Source organism: Periophthalmus magnuspinnatus, chromosome 5, assembly GCF_009829125.3.
Source record: "Periophthalmus magnuspinnatus isolate fPerMag1 chromosome 5, fPerMag1.2.pri, whole genome shotgun sequence".
NCBI lineage: Eukaryota > Metazoa > Chordata > Actinopteri > Gobiiformes > Gobiidae > Periophthalmus > Periophthalmus magnuspinnatus.
In genome coordinates this window covers 7749230-7769850 of record NC_047130.1, presented here as the reverse complement: position 1 = coordinate 7769850, position 20621 = coordinate 7749230, and the positions used below count along the sequence as shown (strand labels likewise).

The window sequence follows — 20621 nt, the reverse complement described above, 5'->3', positions numbered from 1 at the left end:
GGTTTCAGAGTTCTGATCAGTCTTTCTACCACACCGTCCATGGTATGGGGTAGTGTGTGTTTTAGTTATCCCCAGTAACCTGCACAAGGACTAATTCAAATTGTAATAGCACATTGATCTTTCAGTAGAAACAGATTGGCATAGTGTGTGACATAGTCAGTAATAGCCAATGCATACCTATTCACTTGGGATGTAATAGGTAACTCAGTGATATCAGCAGCTACTTTTTGAAAAGATCTGTCAGCTTCAACAGATTGAAGTGGGGTACGCTCATGTGGTACAGGAGAACCTTATTTCTGACAAGGGAGGCACTCAAAACAAAAAAAGCATACTCATCACAAGTCATGTAAGGCCAGTAGCAGATATGTCTATCTCTTTGAAGTCTGTGTTCTCCATGTAAAGAAACTAAGGCTGTAGGCAGAAGTGTGAGAGTGAGAATTCTGTTTTTCACCTTCTACAGAGAATCCCATGTCTAATCATAAGATTGTGAAACTCATGCCACAGTTTACTCAATGAAGGAGAGGAGTACATCAGTTTACCAATAGGGGGCCTGAATGTACTGTCTTTTACCCATGAAATTACAGTACTAAGACATTCATCAGTCTGTTACTGTTGTTTCATCTGTTCTGAGTCAATAGACAAGGTGTTGCCAAGGCCCAGATTAAGATTGTTACGAGTGTCTGTGTCCACAGTAGCATTTGTGTCAGTGACAGCTACACTAACACATCACAATACGTGGTCAAATCTTTCAGTGGTGGGGCGCCTGGACAAGACATCCACAGAACCGGCCCAGCCTATAAGCAGACTAAGCAACTGCTTAGGGCCTTGAGGCCACCAGAGGGCCCATACATTTATATTGAAAATTATATATAAGGTTTTATTGGACACAGGGCTTGTGTGTCTACAACAGCCTAAATATCCCTTAAAAACTATTACATTTGTTTTATATCTATAGTAGCAAAATATCTACTGCTCCCTACATTTGTTTTTGAGCCAGGAAGCTATGTATTTACACCGGTGCAAGGACCCTTTCTAATATAAATTTAAGCCCACTCTCTCCAACTGGAACACATTAAAATTCACCAGAAACAAAGACAAAATGTCTAGAATTTATTAACCCACCGGAAACCCATAACACTGCTTTGTAACATAACCTTGTGACCAAATGTGGCCACAACAACTAGACATTAAAAGATCAAACATGATAAGAGTTGTTTTTCCGTTCCCAGGATACAGAAACATACACTACTTAGGCTATGATTTTATCTTCCAGAACCCTAATCAAAAATCTTAATGCAGGCCTATGTGGAGTGAATCACAGGTTCAAATGAACCAGACAAAGTTGTGGAGTTACAAAGCCAAAGGAAGACACAATTGTTTCTTTGAGTTTTCTTTTATATGTTTTTTTTTTCCTTTTCAATTTTTTTTAAGTCAAACTAACAATAACCCAAAACTGATTGTGTTGCAATACACATTTGGTACAAAATGCGTTTTATCTGCAAATGCTATGAAAATACTTACACAATCAAATGTTTATTAGAAACATATCTTCTTTAGGGGACAACTGTTCTTGATTATTTTTAAAATGTATTTGTCCAAAATAAAAGGTTGTTTGCTGGGAGAGATGAAGTATAAGTCAAAACAAAACCCCAAATGACCAATTATCGGGCGTACTGATACATTAGACAGAGGATATTCAGATAACAAAGATAAATGCTGGCCTGTAGATGTACAGCCCATGAGCATAGTGTTGGCACAGACACAGAGTAGGAGTGACCTTTTCAGCAGTGACGCATACACATGTAAGGAATGGACTGACAGGAAGAGGCTTCAGTCTACAGTCCACATAGCTGACAGAGGCCTGGCAACGACAAACCCATGCAGTTGTTGTGCAGTGCCAGCAACTTGACACTGAGAGGAACGAAGGTGAGCACTATCTGAAATCCTGTTTATTATTATAAAGTGTTGCCACAAAATAAGCAATAATAAACTTTATTTAGCCTTAATAAAGCACGAACAACTTAATTTAGAATGAAAATCATTTATTTAGAATGGTTCAGGATTAACAACTAGTTATTTAAGGGGTGAGGTGTTAGGTTATTTATTGAGTAGTTTCTGAAGCATTTTCAATAAACTATTTGTTCATTATGAATAAGTATTTGTGGTATATGTTCATGCTTCATTAAGGTTAATTAAAGTGTTGGTTTATTAAAAATTGTGATACATTTTGTTTAAATACTGTATATCTATCTGACACAAAATAAAATATAAACAAAGTACCCTGACATCTATGTTTTAATAAGAGGAAACCTATAAATGTCCATACAACTGGTTGAATATCCATTGTTAAATTAACAAACCAGTGAAGGTGGTAGTAGTACTACATCCGTCATGTTCATATCATCCATGGTCCTGCCTGGGTCCTATACAATAGCAGCAGCAGCAGCAGCAGCATTGGTACCACTCTCCTCAGCCTGGTTAACAGCTGTGGTGGGATGTCCTTTGGCCTGTGGGTGGGGGCTCACTTTGGCCATTCTGTGCTCCTTGCAGTGGCTGCTTCCACCACAAAGCTGGCAGGCTGAACATGCCGAGTTGCAGCAAGGCCAAAAACGACAGATACTGACACGCCACAATAACCATCCAGGGCTCCAGCAGCACCAGCAGAACATCAGACTGCCACCAAGAAAACCCAGCACGATGCACAGTAGCAAGGGCCAGGACCCCGGAGCTGTGGACCACATAGAGGACACAACCCATATGACTCTGATATAACTAAGACTGGAAACATTAAACATAGCATTGGTTCTACAATGTTTATTTCCTCATAGGCCATGTGTTGTTGATTGATCTGTGTAGAAGTTCAACATTTTAGTCTGTATAGTTATCCATGTTGTGCTTTGCCGTGTTTGAACCATTGCTGATATGGATCTGCAGACCTAGTGCAAACAGGCAGGGTTCCATTTGGGGGCCAAGGCCTGAAAACAAAATTCCAAATCCAAGTGGGACTATCCAGTTTAAATTAAAGGAAGAATAGCCTGTGCTCTGTCTTGTTTTTTCAGTCCAAAGGTACAATCACAACTGGAGCTATGTTGCCAGCAGTGTTAGGAAGTAACTCAATCTGTATACTGAAAATGCATACTCAGAGTAATACTTTTGAGTTACTATTTCATTCGGTGGTATTCAGAATGCTCTTGCTAAATTAAAGGATTGTATTACAGTACTTGAACACACAATTTAGAGGTTGAACTGGGCCTCGTCATTAATGAGAAAAATAGAAAACACAGCTTAGTGCATGTGCGTATTCCTTTTCTAATTAGTGATAAATAAATGCAACAAACAGTACAGAAGAATGTGTAAATAGCACTATAAAGCAATGCAACTTAAAGTGAAAATATTCATAATACACTACTCTGTTTGGACCATGTAACGGAAAATGTTACAAAATATATTTTAATGTATTTTAATTTAAGGTATTCAGTATTCTGTAACTAAATACATATTAAAGTATTCTTCCCAAAACTGTTTGCCTGTGTCTTAACCTGCATATTGAGGACACCTACAAGTTTTGCTCATGCTCTGGAAATATATTCTACAGGGACAAGGATGGTACAATAAAAAAACAGATTTTGTTTTTCTCTTCTGTCTTTTTCCTTTAGTATATTTACTTAGGAGTGATTTGGTATAAAAAGAAAATCATTCATTTTTCCTGCATTTTGGCATTTAGAGTCCGTAACTGTAATAATAACACTTTTTAATCAATGGTCACTTACCAGATATTGACCCCTGGCTGTCTGGCATGGCACAACTCTGTTGCACTTGGGATGTTGTAGAGGGGCTTAACAATGCAAGAGGAGAGCCTGTTGTTGCCAGAGGGTTCGAAAAGAGAAGCTGGCCATCTGAAAAACAACAACCTTTTATCTATTTCTCTTGTGTGAAGGAGCTTCAGATCTTACAAAGAGCTCACTCTTTGCTCAAGTGGACACTGACCTTTGCACTCATTCTTCAGGTTCTCTTCCAGGTCACTACCATCTCCACAGTTGTTAATGCCTTTATCATCACACACCAAACTGAGCGGGATACACTTCCCATTTCTGCAGCTGAAGTATGGCTCACCATTACACTTTGATTGGTTAAAACCTTCAGACAAAGGTAAGTGTTAGTACAGTTTTTCAACTCCACTAATGATACTTCAATAAATATTATTCAAGCAGTGAGTCACTGACTATTTAAACCAAGAAAGTCTGCAGACCTCCACCCAGAGGACCCTACCTGCAGATTTCCTCAGCATGCATCTCCCCCCACATGTCCCTCACCAATTTTCATTAGTTTACTTCATAAACAACTTAATTACACTTTCTATCAGTTGTTGCCTTAGTTCATTATCTATTAAAGGTGATACATCATTTCAAATTATTTAGAGTGAAGTAATAGTAGTAGTAATTTATTCAGTCATTTGCAGCGTGACAAAGACATACACGGGCTGTTTAGGCTGAAATAAAATTTACCTAATGCCTAACCCTATTAAACAATGACAGAATTGAAAGAAAAGCAAACATATCAAGAGCAGGTTTACATTTACAGTTCCACAACTTACTATGCGTTACAGAAGAAACAAATGCACTGATTTTTCCAGAGCTCTATAGTGTTCAAAAAATAATAATTTATACCTCTTCTTAAAGATTTGTACTTTACTGGAGCTTTTTAATCTATCATCCAGGTTGCTCCATATAATAAACCCTCTACCAGAAATACAAAAGTTTTTTATTTGTATTAGTTTTCTTTTTCTTTTTCTTTTCTTTTTTTAATCGCAACAATTTTGGTTTCAAAGACATTTAATCAGTCAGATTTCATTTCCAGTTTGAAATTAACTCTGCGTTGTGTCTGCTCTACTCTGTATGTGTAGATTAATTAGTAGTTTAAAACCTGGCACAACGAAAAAAAAAACAAATTTTGATGAGTCACCATAAGACTACATATACAAGAAAAGCATCGATATATTAGATGCAGTTTGTCAGTGAACGTGTTGTTGTAGGCACCGTGTCTGCTTAAGAGAGGCATCAATCTGTTATAGTTAAGGTTAGTGTAAAATAATTTGTCAAATTTGTTACGCTGCAAACAAATTTTGTAATGTTGAAAATGCAGTTTTTACTTTTAGGGTCCTGTGTATGAAGTAAGTCATGTGAGGGTCCTTCTGGTAAAGGTGTGTGGGACGGTGAAATGAGGTCCCTCTAATTTAAATGTCAGGTTTTGTAAATCGTTCATGTATTATTATAATTTTTTTAATCAAGAAATAACTTTGTCCAAATTATATAACATTATAGTCTGAGTGTTCTTACCTAATCTGAAGGAGGTGAAATCCCCCACAAAGTCCACTCTGGGCTGAGAGCCACGTGTCACCAGCCGCAGAGTCAGGTAGTTCCCTGTGGACAATACTGGTCGAGGAGGACTCTTCCCACAGAGCGGGGGTCCCAGAGGTGGTGAGCTCTTGTCTGCCCCATCATAGAACTGAATGTATGATCCAGCATGGCAGCGATCAGCCGGGCTCTCTGCAGACAGTGGTTCTAAGCTGATGTTTAAAGGGGGTTCTGGGACTGTTGGGGCTGGACTCAGAGGGGCTACTCGCAGCAGGCTATACACCAGGAAGAAGCGAAAGTAAAACTGAATGTTGTCTTTTGGTGAACTGGCTTGCATGGTAATGTGGCAATCGGTTCCCATTGTCACAAAGTAATATTTCTTGGACTGTTGATGTGAGTTAACAATCATTCCATCTGCACGAATTGTCTGACCACAAAAATCCACAACGTTCACTGGAAAAAGAAAATATTTTTATTAATATAATTATTTTCATGGATGACTTGCAAACATGATAACTAGTCAAAAAGGTGTAAATGAGATTCTGGTAACAGGAGAATAAAGCAAACAACATAATTGCTGAAACCTTTAATTTGAAAATAAATGAACTAGCTTCCTTTTAGAACACATCTTTCAAGCCAATTCTGAGAAAATGTATTTTAGATCTATTTTGATGGTGCGCATTCCAAACATGAGCTCATAAACTGAAGTGATAGTTGTGTAAAATAATTGCTCAAAGTGGCTTTGGGCCACAAACCAAGGCAGGGGCAAATTTATGGCCACCCCTGTAGTTTATGAGCTTTGTTGCTATGGGAGCGTCCAGCTCCTCTTGTGTGACCCCTAGGAATGTCTCTGAGTCTAGAGCCCCATTGCTGGGAAAGAGCTTGTCCTCTGTGTGGCATAAGTAAACACAAAGGCTTAAGGGGTGCTCAACCGCATCAACAATATGCAATTTTACATTCTAAAATCTATGTGGAAACATCCTACTGGAGTGAAATTATTGGCAACTTTCTCACTCTGGGTAAATATAAATCACATCTATAAATCACAGAAGCTTTAGACTTACAGTCTGATTTGAAAGTTTGTGTTTTTGCAGTTTACCATGTTGTCTTTTCTATTGTCAGCCTATAAGGCCTATAGGTGGCCTTTTCTTTGACTAAATCTTAATGTACACATTTATTTTATTTTTGGTTTGTTAAATTAGTATCGGGAGGCCAACTAAAACAAAATGATTTCACCAATACTTTTATTTTTTTTAATTAAATTATAATACAATTTTAAAGGTATTCTGGCAACTCTGTCAAACTGAACAACTCCGTGCAACTGTAGAAACGCTTGTGATCAGCTGCAGATATGGCCTATATCCATCCTTACCTGTATCAATGGCTGAGCTGTGAAAAATGCACAAACACAGAAGTAAGAAAAGTTGCGCGTAATTGTCCAACTTCATAGTCCCGGTGAGGCCCACTGACCCATCCACGCTCAGTTTAAATTCCAAAGCTCGAGTGTAATAAAAATATGTAACATTTGCGCACAGATTTTCCAACGCCAGACCGCATAGTTCTGTTCCGTCTGGCTCCCATGTCCACCACTGCTGTCCTTTATTCACCGGGACTTGTGTGTATCCTGCGGTCACATGTGCTTTCATCCCCTTGACAACAGTTCAACACATCACTGCGTTGATTGTGATGGTGATGGGGACATTCGCCACCCCCCGCGCCATTCCCCCGTTTAGTGCAATAATGAATACAGACACGTGGCGGCCACAACCTGCAGTCAGACGGGGTGCATCCGCGTTTACCCAGCGCGCATCCGCGTTTCCCCACGGCTCCAGGTTCTACAGAGGTCTTCAAACACCAACGCCCCCTGTCACTCCATGCGCAGAGTGACAGGGGGCGCTATCTTAATTGACTCTTCTTAAGTTAAGTCTTATTAGGACATCCCCTGACTGTGTAGCCTGTTTTAAAATAGACTGACGTTTAGATTACTCAAGCATATACATTTTAAAATACAATAAGACGGGTCCGATGGAAACGGTCCCATCTGGAGATAAAAGCCACACGACATGTTCTTCCAAAACATCACTTGCCTCACCTCCAAGCTATATCAATAACACCATAACCTACTAGTCAAAGATCTGTGGGCTAATTACACTCCCTTTACGCACATGGATATTAGACTAGACTAGAAATAAAACTGCTCAGATTTAAATAAAAGGGGTGCGTCTTTGCGTCATGGGGCAGTCCCTTTAGGGCGGGTTTATTTTATGTCTATGTGGCCTATGCCTCACGACAAAGGAAGGTTTGAGGAGGGGGTGGGGGCTGGGGGTAAACAATGGGGTGAACAGTAGGGCAAGAAACACCCCGTAAGCTGTTCTTCCAGTGGAATATAGGATATAGGTCTAGGTTAAATCAATAAAAAGGTAGTCTACACAATTTTGACCCACAAATTTAGTCTTATTGCCTAGTCCTATTTTACACGTGATGATTGTGACCCGACTAAATAGGCTAAATCTAGAGCTTTGTTTGTTTAAGTGAGAAGAGTTTTACGTCGATGCGGTGTTGCTGCGCACTGAAAACCCCGCCGGAAGTAGATGAGATGATTGAAGCGCTCTTTATGTCTCTGGTTTGGATGAGCCGAAAAAAAGGTGCAGGACAGAAGCGCGTAGAAAGGTTTGTCCATGAGCGAAGGGCTGAATCTTAACCTGATGAGTTGGAAAACATTACCCGCTTGACATTAAAGCGGCACCACTCGGAACTAAAACCCTCGCAGGACAGTCTGACCAGACGCCATCGCTGAGAGAAAAGAGGCAACGCATCGTTTGGGTAAACAGCATCAGCATCCTTCATCATCACACACGAGCTGCACTCACTGAATTAAAATGCATCTTATAAACTCAAGGAGAATCAAGGGCATTTTTAAAAACATAGAAAGACCCAGATAATGTTTGTTTGACGCAATGTTGCGCATCAGGCAAAATCATCTTTGATTCTTGCTTAATGGCTGTAATTATAGGCTAATGCCAACTCTTTTGGGCTATAATTGGCCTGTGTTATGATTATTGGCTGCACTGATTCAGATTTTTGACAATGACCAAGCCTGCTTTGTCTTGAGACCTTATGTCAATGTCATGCCATCATCATTTCATAATCTTAAATATAGGCCTAATTTAGAACAAGTTCTTTGTTTTCATTATTTTAATGAGGACATAGGCAAACCAGGAAACCTACTATTGAGAGTTAGAAACCAACAAAAATTACAATATTCAAGCAAATAAGAGTTTCGTCTCATTTTTGAAAGGTGAGATCACCATCCTTTGAAGTCCTGCTGAAGCGTTTGTTGTTCTGATGGAGTCCTTGGGTCTTTCTGAAATGCATCACTTTGTGTTGGTCCTGAGTTTACTCACTTTCACAAGAGGAGTACACGGTAAGTGAGGTTTGGTTTAAATGCAGCTCTTTGGCTCATAATGTACTCAGTTTTATCTGATTCTTTCAGGAGGGGACGTGTGTGTGTTGGGACACGACAGTGGACCTGTGTTTGAGGAACAGCCTAGCAGTGTCATTTACCCAGAGGGGCTTTCAGAGGGGAAAGTGACCCTGAGCTGCAGAGCACGGGCCAGCCCTGCAGCATCCTATAGGTCTGGTACATACAGCTTTGTTACAAAAACTGGTCAAACTGTCTTATATACCGTTTGGTTTGTGTAGATGGCTGGTGAATGGCACAGAGGTACCTTTGGGTTTGGATACTCGTTACACTCTGGTGGCTGGAAGTCTAGTGATCAGTAGTCCTGAGCCAGGCCAGGACACGGGCTCATACCAGTGTCTCGCCATCAACCGATGCGGCACTATCATCAGTCAGGCTGCCAACCTCAAATTTGGCTGTAAGTTACAAAAAACAATTTACACTCTACTTCCCCTCTTGACAAAATATGTAATTAATCTGTATTTTATATAAATGTGGTTGAAACAGACCTTCATGACTTCTCCCCGGACAGCAGAAACCCACAGACTGCATATGAAGGACTGGGGCTGTTTATGCCCTGCCAGCCTCCTCCACATTACCCAGGTAGAAAATCACTTGGGTTATATTTATTACAGTACAATAATAATTTGATTTCTCACAATGCTACCTGTATACTTTTTTTCTTCTGTAGCTCTATCCTATCGCTGGTTCATCAATGATTTTCCAAATTTTATCAAGAAGGATGATCCTCGCTGGTTTGTGTCCCAGGTCACAGGGAACTTGTATGTGGCCAAGGCAGAAACTAATGATACTGGCAACTTCTTTTGTTTCACCACTGTTAACATGGACGCCAGCACTAAAAGCACATTCAGCAAGGCCAACCCACTCACTGTGGTGGCAGATGGTAAAATTATGCTATATGACACAGACACACATAATAACTTATATTTTACCGTTTTTAATATAAATGTAGTGTGCATTATATTGTTAATTGTTTGATTTTATTTATTTTTTCTCTCTCTAGCCAATGCACGAAAGTCAGCTCCAAGTATCATAGTGCGTTTTCCAGCTGATACTTACGCTTTGGCTGGACACACAGCACAATTGGAGTGTTTTGCTTATGGAAAGTAAGTTGTTTGTTTGAACATTAAAACTGTATTTATGCGTAATACCTGCTTTTGGGTTGATCCAGTGTATGCGATATGTTTTTTCTTAGTCCAGTGCCAAAGATCAGATGGAGAAAGGTGGATAGCCTCTTGCCATCTAAAACAAGCTCAAGCAAGGATGGACCCTCACTCGTTCTCCCAGATCTGTTGTTTGATGATGAGGGACTCTACGAATGTGAGGCCTACAACTCTGAGGGCAGTGACAAATATCAGGGACGGATCAATGTGCAAGGTGATATACACAATCACAGTTTAATCTGCATTTCGCATTTATTAAGCAATTGGTCAGATTTGTCACATGTCCTTTGTGTAATGTTTTCTTTGTTGAGTAAATAAAAGTTCTTTGCAGCTCAGCCTCAGTGGATGCAGGTGATGAGTGACTCGGAGGTGGAGATCAGTTCAGAGCTACACTGGAGTTGTGTTGCTACGGGTAAACCACGTCCCACTGTTCACTGGCTTCGTAATGGACAGCCTCTTGCAACACAGGTAACACAGTGTGGAAAAGTGTTATATAACTTTTGCTGAATGGCCAGACGACTACAGAAAATGCAGTCCTTATCTGTCATCAGTGGTGTAGCACATTCAAAAATACTGGTGCTAGTCAAAGTGTGAATTAAAGATGGTGAAAGATTACCTATGGCTTTCTTTTGTAATCACAGCATATCTGTTGTTGTGAGATTGTTGGGGTCCACATCATCCTTTAAAAAAGAAAATTACAAAATGTTATTTTAACTGATGTGATGACACAGGATCGAGTGGAAGTAAATGGGCCTCAACTAAAAATCAGTAACCTGGCTCTGGAAGACTCTGGAATGTACCAGTGTGTTGCTGAGAACAAGCACGGCACAATCTACTCCACCGCTGAGCTCAGAGTCCAAGGTAAGTCTGAGTTTGCACCTCAAGGGGCACAGCATCAATGTTATTTGTGGTCTTTTTGTATTTACATAACTCAATATGAAAGACACAATTAATACAGTAGTACATAGGATCTTAGGAAAAATGAGACACAACAAATCCTTCACTTCAACAAAAATCTTTCTGCATCTTTAATCTCCAGTTCAGGTTCCAGACTTCAGGTCAAATCCTGTGAAAAAGCTGATCCCAGCAGCCAGAGGGGGCGAGGTGATGATCGAGTGTCGGCCTCGTGCTGCACCCAAGCCCAGCCTGTTCTGGAGCCGAGGGACTGAGCTCCTCATCAACAGTACCAGGTACAGCAACCAAGGAGACTATGCGAGTGTTGTGCACTGCTGGTCCTATTCAACTGCTATAATGCACATCTGTGTATTTTTTTCCCTCTCTCTTCAGAGTCACAGTAACGCCAGATGGTGTTTTGCGGATTTATAATATCAGCAGAGCTGATGAAGGGAAATACACATGTTTTGCTGAAAACTACCTGGGCAAAGCCAACAGCACTGGTCACCTCTCTGTAAGAGGTAGAACCCCTGCTCAAATTTCAGTTCATATTGAGATTTAGTTGTTTCTTCTAAAAAAATGGTTTACGGTGTGAACTGAAAAAAAAAAAAGAAGCCAACTACAGAAAATGCACAGAGAATGAAGGCCACTTTTCTCTTTCTTCAATCTGTAGATGCCACTAAGATCACCCTGGCTCCGTCCAATGCTGACATAAACCAAGGTGAGAATGTTACCATGCAGTGCCATGCTTCCCACGACCCCACAATGGACCTGACCTTTACGTGGGCTCTCAACGGTGTCCCCTTGGATCTGGAACATCCCTCTGGGCCATACTTCCGCATGGAGGAGGTGAGTATGCCGCTTAATTATGTTGTGAAATGTTGTTAGCACTTTCAACTGTTGTAATACCAAATGAGCTAATATTCCCACAGAAAGAGAACATTGGTGATTTAGTGATAGTTAACACGCAGCTTAATCAGGCGGGTGTGTATACCTGCACTGCGCAGACAGTGGTGGACAGCGCATCGTCATCAGCTAAACTAGTGGTGCGAGGTAATATGTTTTATATTATTATCTCTATATACTATTTTGAAAGATTACGTGTCCCATATTTTGCTAGTTTAGTGTTTTTGTTTTTAGTTTTAGTTAGTTTTTTATATGGTCCATGTACATACATTGTAATTTCTCATCATACTGACTTCTGAACAAGTCCAATTTGTTCTTTCACATTCAAAAAACGCAACATCCAATTTACTTTTTTGTGTTGACCTATCACTCCTTCATTGATAAGCCTTTAGTGCTAGTGCCTCCTGCTGTAGTAAAATATGATTACTACTGGCATAGACTCCGCATTGAAAGTCCTTGTCTGGTTTTGTTGTTAAATCTGGGGCCTTCTAATTATTCATGCAAACCAGTGCCACCAAATTTGTGAATTGTTAGTAAGTCAGTCAGTTAGTATATTAGTATAGTTATTATAAGATTATTTCTGTGTCCAACACAGGCCCGCCTGGACCACCTGGGGGGCTGCTCATTCGAAATGTGGCAGAAACATCTGTTGAGCTGAGATGGAGCAGAGGGTATGACAACCACAGCCCCATTGGCAAATATGTGATTATGGGCCGTTCCTCACTGACCTCTGAGTGGAAAAAGATGAGAACAGGTTTGCGATCTATATGTGCTCATCTCAGCCATTTTGACTCACTTAAATAGTTTTACTTGTATCTTTTCAGAACCAACAAACATTGAGGGGAATGCAGAGTTTGCACAGGTCATTGGATTAATACCATGGATGGACTATCAATTCCAGGTCATTGCCAGCAACATTCTGGGCAGTGGAGAGCCCAGTATGCCCTCCAAAACCATCCGCACCTTGCAAGCAGGTCAGTGCAGTCTAACATAATCTTTATTAAATGTATCTCTGTCATGCACCTTTGTCATTCTGGACATAATGTTTTTGTCATTCACTAGTTAGATAATGCTGTATATAATAATGTTGTAAATACACAGTTTTAAATTCTAATCTCTCATACATGCATGCATGGACCATCAGCCCCTACTGTAGCACCGAGTGGTCTCGGAGGAGGAGGTGGAGATCGTGGTGAGCTGATAATTACCTGGACGGTGAGTTAATACATTGTACTTCCTAATACAATAAGGGGGTATAATTTTGTTATATTCATATTCAGTTGCTGTATACAATGTTAGGACAGGGAAAATGTGCCTTGTTCCAAAATACCAGTGGAGACCCTCCAGTATCTATACTTAATCTTAATGGAATCTGTTTCAATGAGATGGCAGAGCTGCACTGCTTTTAAAGGTAGCAGTGGCCTAAAGTGGTCAACACATCCAGAAGAAATATTAGGAAGTTGCTATTCCCTGATAACATGAAAATATCTTATAATCTAGACTGTGAATAAATGCTAAAACTGCCTAGTCATCTGAGTGACCTGCCTCTTGACTTTTCTTTACAGTGCATGGCCAGAGAATATCAAAATGGTGATGGGTTTGGGTATATCTTGGCTATTAAGAAAAAAGAACCGTCCCCATCATGGGAGTTGGTGCGTGTTCCTGATGTGGAGTCGTCCCGGTACGTCTATGTCAACAGTGGCCAGGAGCCCTATAGTCCTTTTGATGTAAAGATCAAGGCCTACAATCGGCGTGGGGAGGGCCCTTTTAGTCAGATTGCTGTGGTGTACTCTGCAGAGGAGGGTAAGTGGGGCTGTTGGTGTATTGCTATTTATTTAAATTTAGTTTTTTTTTATTAAAGATGAATTTTCTGGTGTGCCAGCTGCTTGTCTCCATGGAGATGTTATTGCTTTGCCTGTAATGTTTCACAGTAAAGCATTAATCATCCACTGTATCTAGAATCTATTTCATTACGAGTCTTTTTAATTGAAGTAATACCTTGAAAAGGTGCATTCTTACGGTTACTCAGGTTGCCGATTCTCCATCTCCATACATAAAACATACATCAGTTTATTGTCATACTGTAGTAGAGCAATAACATCTCCAGTAGATACAAACTGGTGGTGGATCGTCTACCAGTAAAGTTACACAGCGCACTTTTAAGAAGCAATCAAGTGAAGCCATTAAAATGTTTGACAAATAATCCAATATATAAATAATACATCATGGAATGACACCATTACATTGATAAAAAAACAACAACAATGAAATACAAGTTTAAAGAACAACATTTGTCCTTGCTTTGTTTTTCAGATTTCATGCTTTTGATAATATTGTTTATGATAAAGCTGAGACCATACAGAATACTGTATCAGTGTCATATTTGTCAGCAGTTTCCTAAGTTACCATTAGAGAGCAGTCACTACCACCTCTTCTGTGTTTTTGACAGCTCCGACTGTAGGTCCTCAAAGCATAAATGCCACAGCACTGACAGCCTTTGAGATCCTGGTTTCATGGGATCCAGTGCAGCAGCTCAGTGCCAATGGAATCCTCCGGGGATATGAGGTGACATTTGATCATTTTGAATTACATAATATAATGTTTCTATAAGGTGCAACACTACAGGCACAACTCTGTGTTCTTTGGTGAGTTTGCTGTCTCAACATAAGCTTTCAAAAAACGATCCAATCTGTATATGCAAAAAAAAAACCCGATCTACTGAAACCTGATCTATTATTTTTCATGTATGTATGCTCCAAATATGAATGACTGGATTTTTTTAACATTTAGTAAACAGCAGAAGATGTTTCTATTTACCTGCAGTGTCTCCCCTTAAATTTGTTTGCATTTTTCCCTGTAGTCAAAATCAGGCCTAACATACTGATAGTAATCCTCCATGTTTCTCTGCTCTGTGATCAGATCCGATACTGGAGGCAGCATGAGCGTGAAGCAGCAGCAGACAGAGTGCGCATTGCAGGACCAGAGTCATTTGCCCGAGTGCCAGGCCTTAGACCCAGCACTCGCTACCATGTAGCTGTCCTGGCATACAACAATGCAGGCACAGGCCCCCTATCTCCTCGAACCACGGTCACCACCAGGAAACCACGTATGTCTCTCACACCAAACACATCATGTTTGAATAATAAGTCTCATAAGGGCCTTCAACAGCTGTCCATTCAAGCACTGCACCTTCATGTGTGGTCATCATGCCTGTTGTATTTTTAGTTTTATTATGGGAAAATATGAATGCATCATCATTACTACTACTAATATTATTATTATTATCATATATGTTCAGGTTGCACAGTGAACTTAAGTTAAGGTTTTAGTTCAGGTCTAGACTAGTGTTGAGTGTCTGTACTGTATGGTCTCCTCCCATGCTGGAGGCTAACAGGGATGACTCTTATCAGCGGCAGAGCCCACTAGCTCCTCACTGTAAGAAAACTGATATTCAGCTAACTCTTCCTGGGCCAGCAGGCTGTAAGTGAAAGCTCCAACAGGATTAAACCTGATATTTGCCCTGTTCACTCCTTTGCCTCCAGACACTAATGCACAATTTGGCATCCACAGCACTCTACCTTACAGAGCCATTTACAGTGCAATTTTTCTGATGAGTTGTGTGCTGCCTCCTTGTGTTATATACATAACATGAGGAGGCATTTGTTACAGGCGTTTTATTGCTTCAAAGCACCTTGCAAAATAGGGTTGCGGCAATTATTTAGCTAACATATTTTCTTTTGCAAAAAACAAATTATAACATTGTTAAAAAAAGCTAAATCTATAGTTTCAACCTCTATAAACATGTTTAGAAATGCATGGGATTCTTGGAATTTATCAGTTCATATTTAAATCTTCTCTCAAATGTTAAACCTGGATGTTAAAATGTGAACTTGAATCCTGCTATCAAAACATAAATTACAAATCGAATCATAATCGCCTGTCGCAATTAGATATTTTTCCAAATTGTTCAGCCAAAACATGCATTCTAACTGTGAGCAGGGTCACCTCTCCACAGATCTGGTAATGTCACCTGCTGTCACTGAAGAGGTATATCTTAATGACATATTGTGGAACATTGCAGGCAAGATCACAATGGAGACAAGCAGGTGTCAGATCCTCAGACAGAAAAGTTACATAGTGCACTTTTAAATAAAAAGATTAGAAACTACGAATCTGAGTAAGACACAATTAACTGTGAAACTAATGTCTCCTCAGCACCTAACCGCCCTCCTGGAAATGTTTCGTGGAAGACTCAAAGCTCATCGTTGCTACTGACGTGGGATCCAGTCATTGCGATGCACAACGAATCTGCTGTGTTAGGATACAAAGTAAGTTCAGACTGCTTTAATAAGGATTAACTTATGACAAGTTTTCACATATAGTACAATTTTTCCTATTGTGTAGTCAGTCAAGTGGCAGTTTGTGAAAAAAGTTTATATGAAAAGTACTAAAATACAGGAAGTAACAGCGAGGTCTAAAACGAAAAATAACTCTCCTTATGTGATCATAACCGAAAATTCCATCCAAAGTACATGTACAAGGAAGGCGTTTTTCTGTCCTTTTTAAGTTTATAAAAAATAAAAGTGTTGCCATTATTTTTTTATTATCTTACCGTGATCACAAATATTGTGTATTGTGTTAGACAGGTCTTTGTCCTTGTATGCTGTACGGTTGTTATGGAAATACCTCCATGTATGTCATATCTGCTGCTGTCTAACCAGGAAGTGACATTATAGATTACAGCCAATTTTAAAAAGTAGAAAAAAGTTTTTTTGTTTTTTTTTGCAAAATCTGAAATATAATTATGTCAGCTTTTTTTCCTGAAATGGGTAGTCTAACCTATCATATGAACTTGAACTTCTAAAACTATTTCTGCTCAAATACTGTATTTAAAAAGTAATTAAATTGGAGTGATTAGTGCTAAAAATGTAGTTTTGATTACAATCCCACAACCTGTTCTCACCACAAACACACAAACGTAATGGCCAAATGTGTTTCCTCATTTGTAAATAAATGATCAGTGTAGAGCGTAGACTGAGCAATGAGAATATAAACAATAGTTAATTATAAAATGGTTTATTAGTTAATTAGTCATTTTTTTAGATACGAAAAAACACATTAGCAAGTTAACATAGGCCCACACATTGTCAGACAGATGCATTTAACAGAACTGCTCTTATCATTCTTTACAGTGGAAATGTAGTGGATGGCATGATCACTCTGATACTGATAAGTCATAAATTCATAAAATCATTACTCAGATTTCATTTCAAAACTTAGGGCAATTTTATAACTAGATCAGACAATGAAGACAATTAAGTAAACACACATTACAGTCCATTTGTGATCTCTGCAGGTTTTGCTAAAGCATGATGGCCAAACCACTCTGAAGGTCCTGGATAAAACCAAGACTTCGGCCAGCCTGCCTCTGGTTAAAGATTATGGCTATGTGGTGCTGGAGATCCGCTCATGGGGAGATGGAGGTGATGGCCCGGCTCATGAGATTATTGTGTCTCAGGAATCAGGTGAGGTTACAACATTCAAGACAAAAAGTCGATCAAAAGACTTAAACAAACATTATTTAAAAAAACAAATAGCGTAAAGCAAATTGTATTCATAGTATAATGACATTTGGAATAGTAGAAAGAAATGTGTTTGAAAAAAATAAATAAATCTCAATATACCATCTCCCAAGAGGATTTTTTAAATGTGCAACCAATAATATTAACCAGCTCAAGAAACACTTATTTTACAGCATATGCAGTATTTCATATTTTAAATTGTTTTAGACACTTGTGTGGTTTTAATACAAATGAACATAAACAATTTTGCCCTGTTGTGCTTGCATATTGGTGCTCAAGAAAGATGAGTGTCTGAGTGAACTGTAACCCCCCATGACAGATGATTTTACATAATAAGCTTAAAGGAGCACTGTGCAACTTTTCCTTCACCTGCCTGTCTCCATGGAGATGATACTGTTTTCCCTAAATCAGTAAAATCTTCTTTGAGACATGTGCAATCAGCAAATTGAAAAAAGTCAATAGTAAATTATTCTGAGTATTAGAAACACTAAATCTGGATGGACATTATATATTTTGCAATCTGTGAAAACTTCAAAGAGGAAATCCATTCCTAAGTCCAGCATTTATGAGCTCTGTTATCTAATAGATATAGAACAATATATTAATAAGGAAGAGGGACAACTGTATCTACAACAAACAAAACAACATTTGACTTTTAAATAATATGATTACATGTAGATAGTAAAACAAGAATAATCCAATCACTTTCAATTTACATTTGCCTATATTTCATTGAAAGTGTAAGTGCTGGGTTTCAGATGAAATCACAACATTCTATAGGTCAATCATATTTAATACAGGTGACTAAACAAGAGGTATCTTTAATTGCCTAGTTGGTTATGAGAAGCCTAAAAGCAGCAACGTGGCAACACTTTGTAATATGTGTGTATACCACCTGGCTTATATTATATGTGTGTCTGAACTCTTTTAATTTGGATGTATTTCCTTCTTTTTAGGAACAGGAATGATGGTGCAGAGTGGGGCACAGTCCACACTGATAGTCCAGTGCATTCAGATGTTCGGAGGTCTGGCTCTGCTCACCATTATCATATGTTTGGGCCTGTGACTGCATTCAAGTTATCAGCCACCAGTAAACAATATAATACTGTTTATTTTAATATCAGGATGGAGGATAATGCAAAACCAACAAAAATGATTCAAACATTAACACAACTCTTAAAGGTTGTTTTATAGCACTGCCCTAGTATTTTTAGTGGTTAGAAAAATACTTTTCTCATTCAGTGTTTCAATGTCACACTTAGCTACACTTCCCCAGCCTTTACCTTCAGAGATGCCACTCCAACTTCAGCACATCAGTGAGGTCAATTAAACAGTATTCACACTCATTATCTTGCCAGCTGGTCTTAATTTTTTCTTGTGTCTGGGCTTCCCTGAGCTGCTGACCACTTGACCCAGGGCTTATGGTTTATTAGAGGACACATTAAGTGAAGTTGTGAACCCAGTGTTGTAAACGATCATGTTCAATTTCTGAATTTTGAGTTTAAATAGCTTTCCTGTTCACAAAACTTAAATTGATCAAATGTCATTTAGATAAATTCTACCTGCCAATTTGAAACGTGGTTGCAATGCTGTTGTTTTTGTCAGAAACATTAATATTATTATATTAAAATATTTGAAACTGATTTCACCTTTAATCCAATCACTTTCAATTTACATGTCGCCTGTGTTTCATTGAAAGTGTAAGTGCTGAGTTTCAGATGAAATCACAACATTCTATAGGCCAATCATATTTAATACAGATGGGTAGTTAAAATTCTGTTTTTTGATGTAATGTAGAGCGTGGTGAAGTCAGTAATGCAAATGTTCATTTGTGATTTTACCTTTTGCATATTTCAAATATTTGGATTGCTGTTGGTCCAGTAGTTTCACTCTTGCACTTAAGTTTCTAAATTACAAATAAAATATCTCAACAATTTTAGGTTCCTCAAATGCAGAAGGGAACACTGAGATAATACAGCCTCATACATGCACAATCTTATTTATTTATTTAAAAATGTATTTAGATATTTTATTTATTTAAGTGTATTCTTTTACTGTCCAAAATCTATCAAAATGCCACTGATGAATGTAATATGTTTTTTTTTTAAATTTTAGTTTGGAATATATTGTGTTTTGATGTGACTGAGAAGAAAGCACAAGTTGCAGCAACAATGTGCAGTGTGTGTCCAAGCCTTAAGTTGAGTCAAAAACCAGATTCCCTCAAATGGAAACTCACGTGATAAGCTTAATGAAACAAAACTTGGTTCAAATATTCCAAACTGATTATTACAAAACATCAATAGCCAAAGAACAACAGAATATGTTTTGTTATCTAAGACACACCATTGTCTATGAACCTGGCGCTGCCACCAAGCTGCCAGAACACTTGTCTGTTCATGAAATCTTTTCAAAGTATTTGTCTTTTCTGGATGTAATAATAGAGCTTGACTATGAAGAACAATTCTTCACAGTCACCATTAGTTTAGTTTATAGCTGTGGTTTTGAATATCTTATTTTTTGCTATGCACTATTTTCATTTTCTAGATACATTTGATAATAGTACTTTTCTCCCCATTGCAGTATTGATGAGATATTACATGTTTACTTCATTGTGACATTGCAGCTTCAAAAGTGAGCCTCTAAAGTGTATTTTTGAGGACAGTAACCGCAGTCTTCACATGAGCCATTCCTGATTGTTACTCACAGTTGAATGCTATGCTCATCAATCATCTGAACTCTAGGAACACACTGCCTTTGGTCCAGGTAATGGGTGAAATGTAAGTCTGGAATGAATGTACTGTAAAAATGATTTCAAATAAAACATGGAATGCTTTTGGAAAATGTTGTAGCCTACTTTAATTTATAACCATTTACTTTCAGTCTACAAATACAGTACAGTACAAACAGTACAATACTATACAGTGGTAGTTATGAACGGAGATTGCGAAACTTAAGTTGCTAGAGGTGAAAAATGGCTAATCTGCTGATTAAACAATCCAGTCATAAAACTGCGGCACTGTGACAGAAATGCATTGCCCAAGGACACATAGAAAGAAAGAAAGAATAGAAGTGGGGATTGAAATACCAACCATTGTACAACTCACAGGTGTAGTCACACATAAGATACTAATATAACATACTGTAAGGTATACTATTGTGGTATTTTTGTCCTCTGCATTTGACCCACCCTTCAATGCTGTTAAATCAGCCTGTCCAGAGCAGAGGTCAGCTGCAGCACATG

General features: G+C 38.8%; 2 protein-coding genes across 2 annotated transcripts; one reads left to right on the top strand and one right to left on the bottom strand.

The window, feature by feature from the left end:
* Positions 1 to 1428: 1428 nt before the first annotated feature.
* ldlrad2 (low density lipoprotein receptor class A domain containing 2) lies at positions 1429 to 7176 on the bottom strand. Its single transcript, XM_055221856.1, has 5 exons — positions 6727 to 7176; positions 5337 to 5807; positions 3988 to 4137; positions 3771 to 3896; positions 1429 to 2728 (listed from the first exon to the last, which is right to left on the bottom strand). The coding sequence occupies exons 1-5, from the start codon at positions 6998 to 7000 to the stop codon at positions 2424 to 2426; spliced, it is 1326 nt and encodes a 441-aa protein (XP_055077831.1). The 5' UTR covers positions 7001 to 7176; the 3' UTR covers positions 1429 to 2423.
* Positions 7177 to 8723: 1547 nt separating this feature from the next.
* cntn2 (contactin 2) lies at positions 8724 to 20217 on the top strand. The gene is made up of 22 exons (XM_033967194.2): positions 8724 to 8778; positions 8848 to 8989; positions 9057 to 9232; positions 9322 to 9417; positions 9506 to 9718; positions 9839 to 9941; positions 10031 to 10212; positions 10330 to 10466; positions 10730 to 10859; positions 11038 to 11188; positions 11286 to 11413; positions 11566 to 11741; positions 11825 to 11945; positions 12394 to 12552; positions 12623 to 12772; positions 12943 to 13013; positions 13364 to 13601; positions 14248 to 14363; positions 14718 to 14904; positions 16014 to 16126; positions 17155 to 17323; positions 18337 to 20217. The coding sequence occupies exons 1-22, from the start codon at positions 8724 to 8726 to the stop codon at positions 18444 to 18446; spliced, it is 3123 nt and encodes a 1040-aa protein (XP_033823085.2). The 3' UTR covers positions 18447 to 20217.
* The last annotated feature ends 404 nt before the right edge of the window (positions 20218 to 20621 follow it).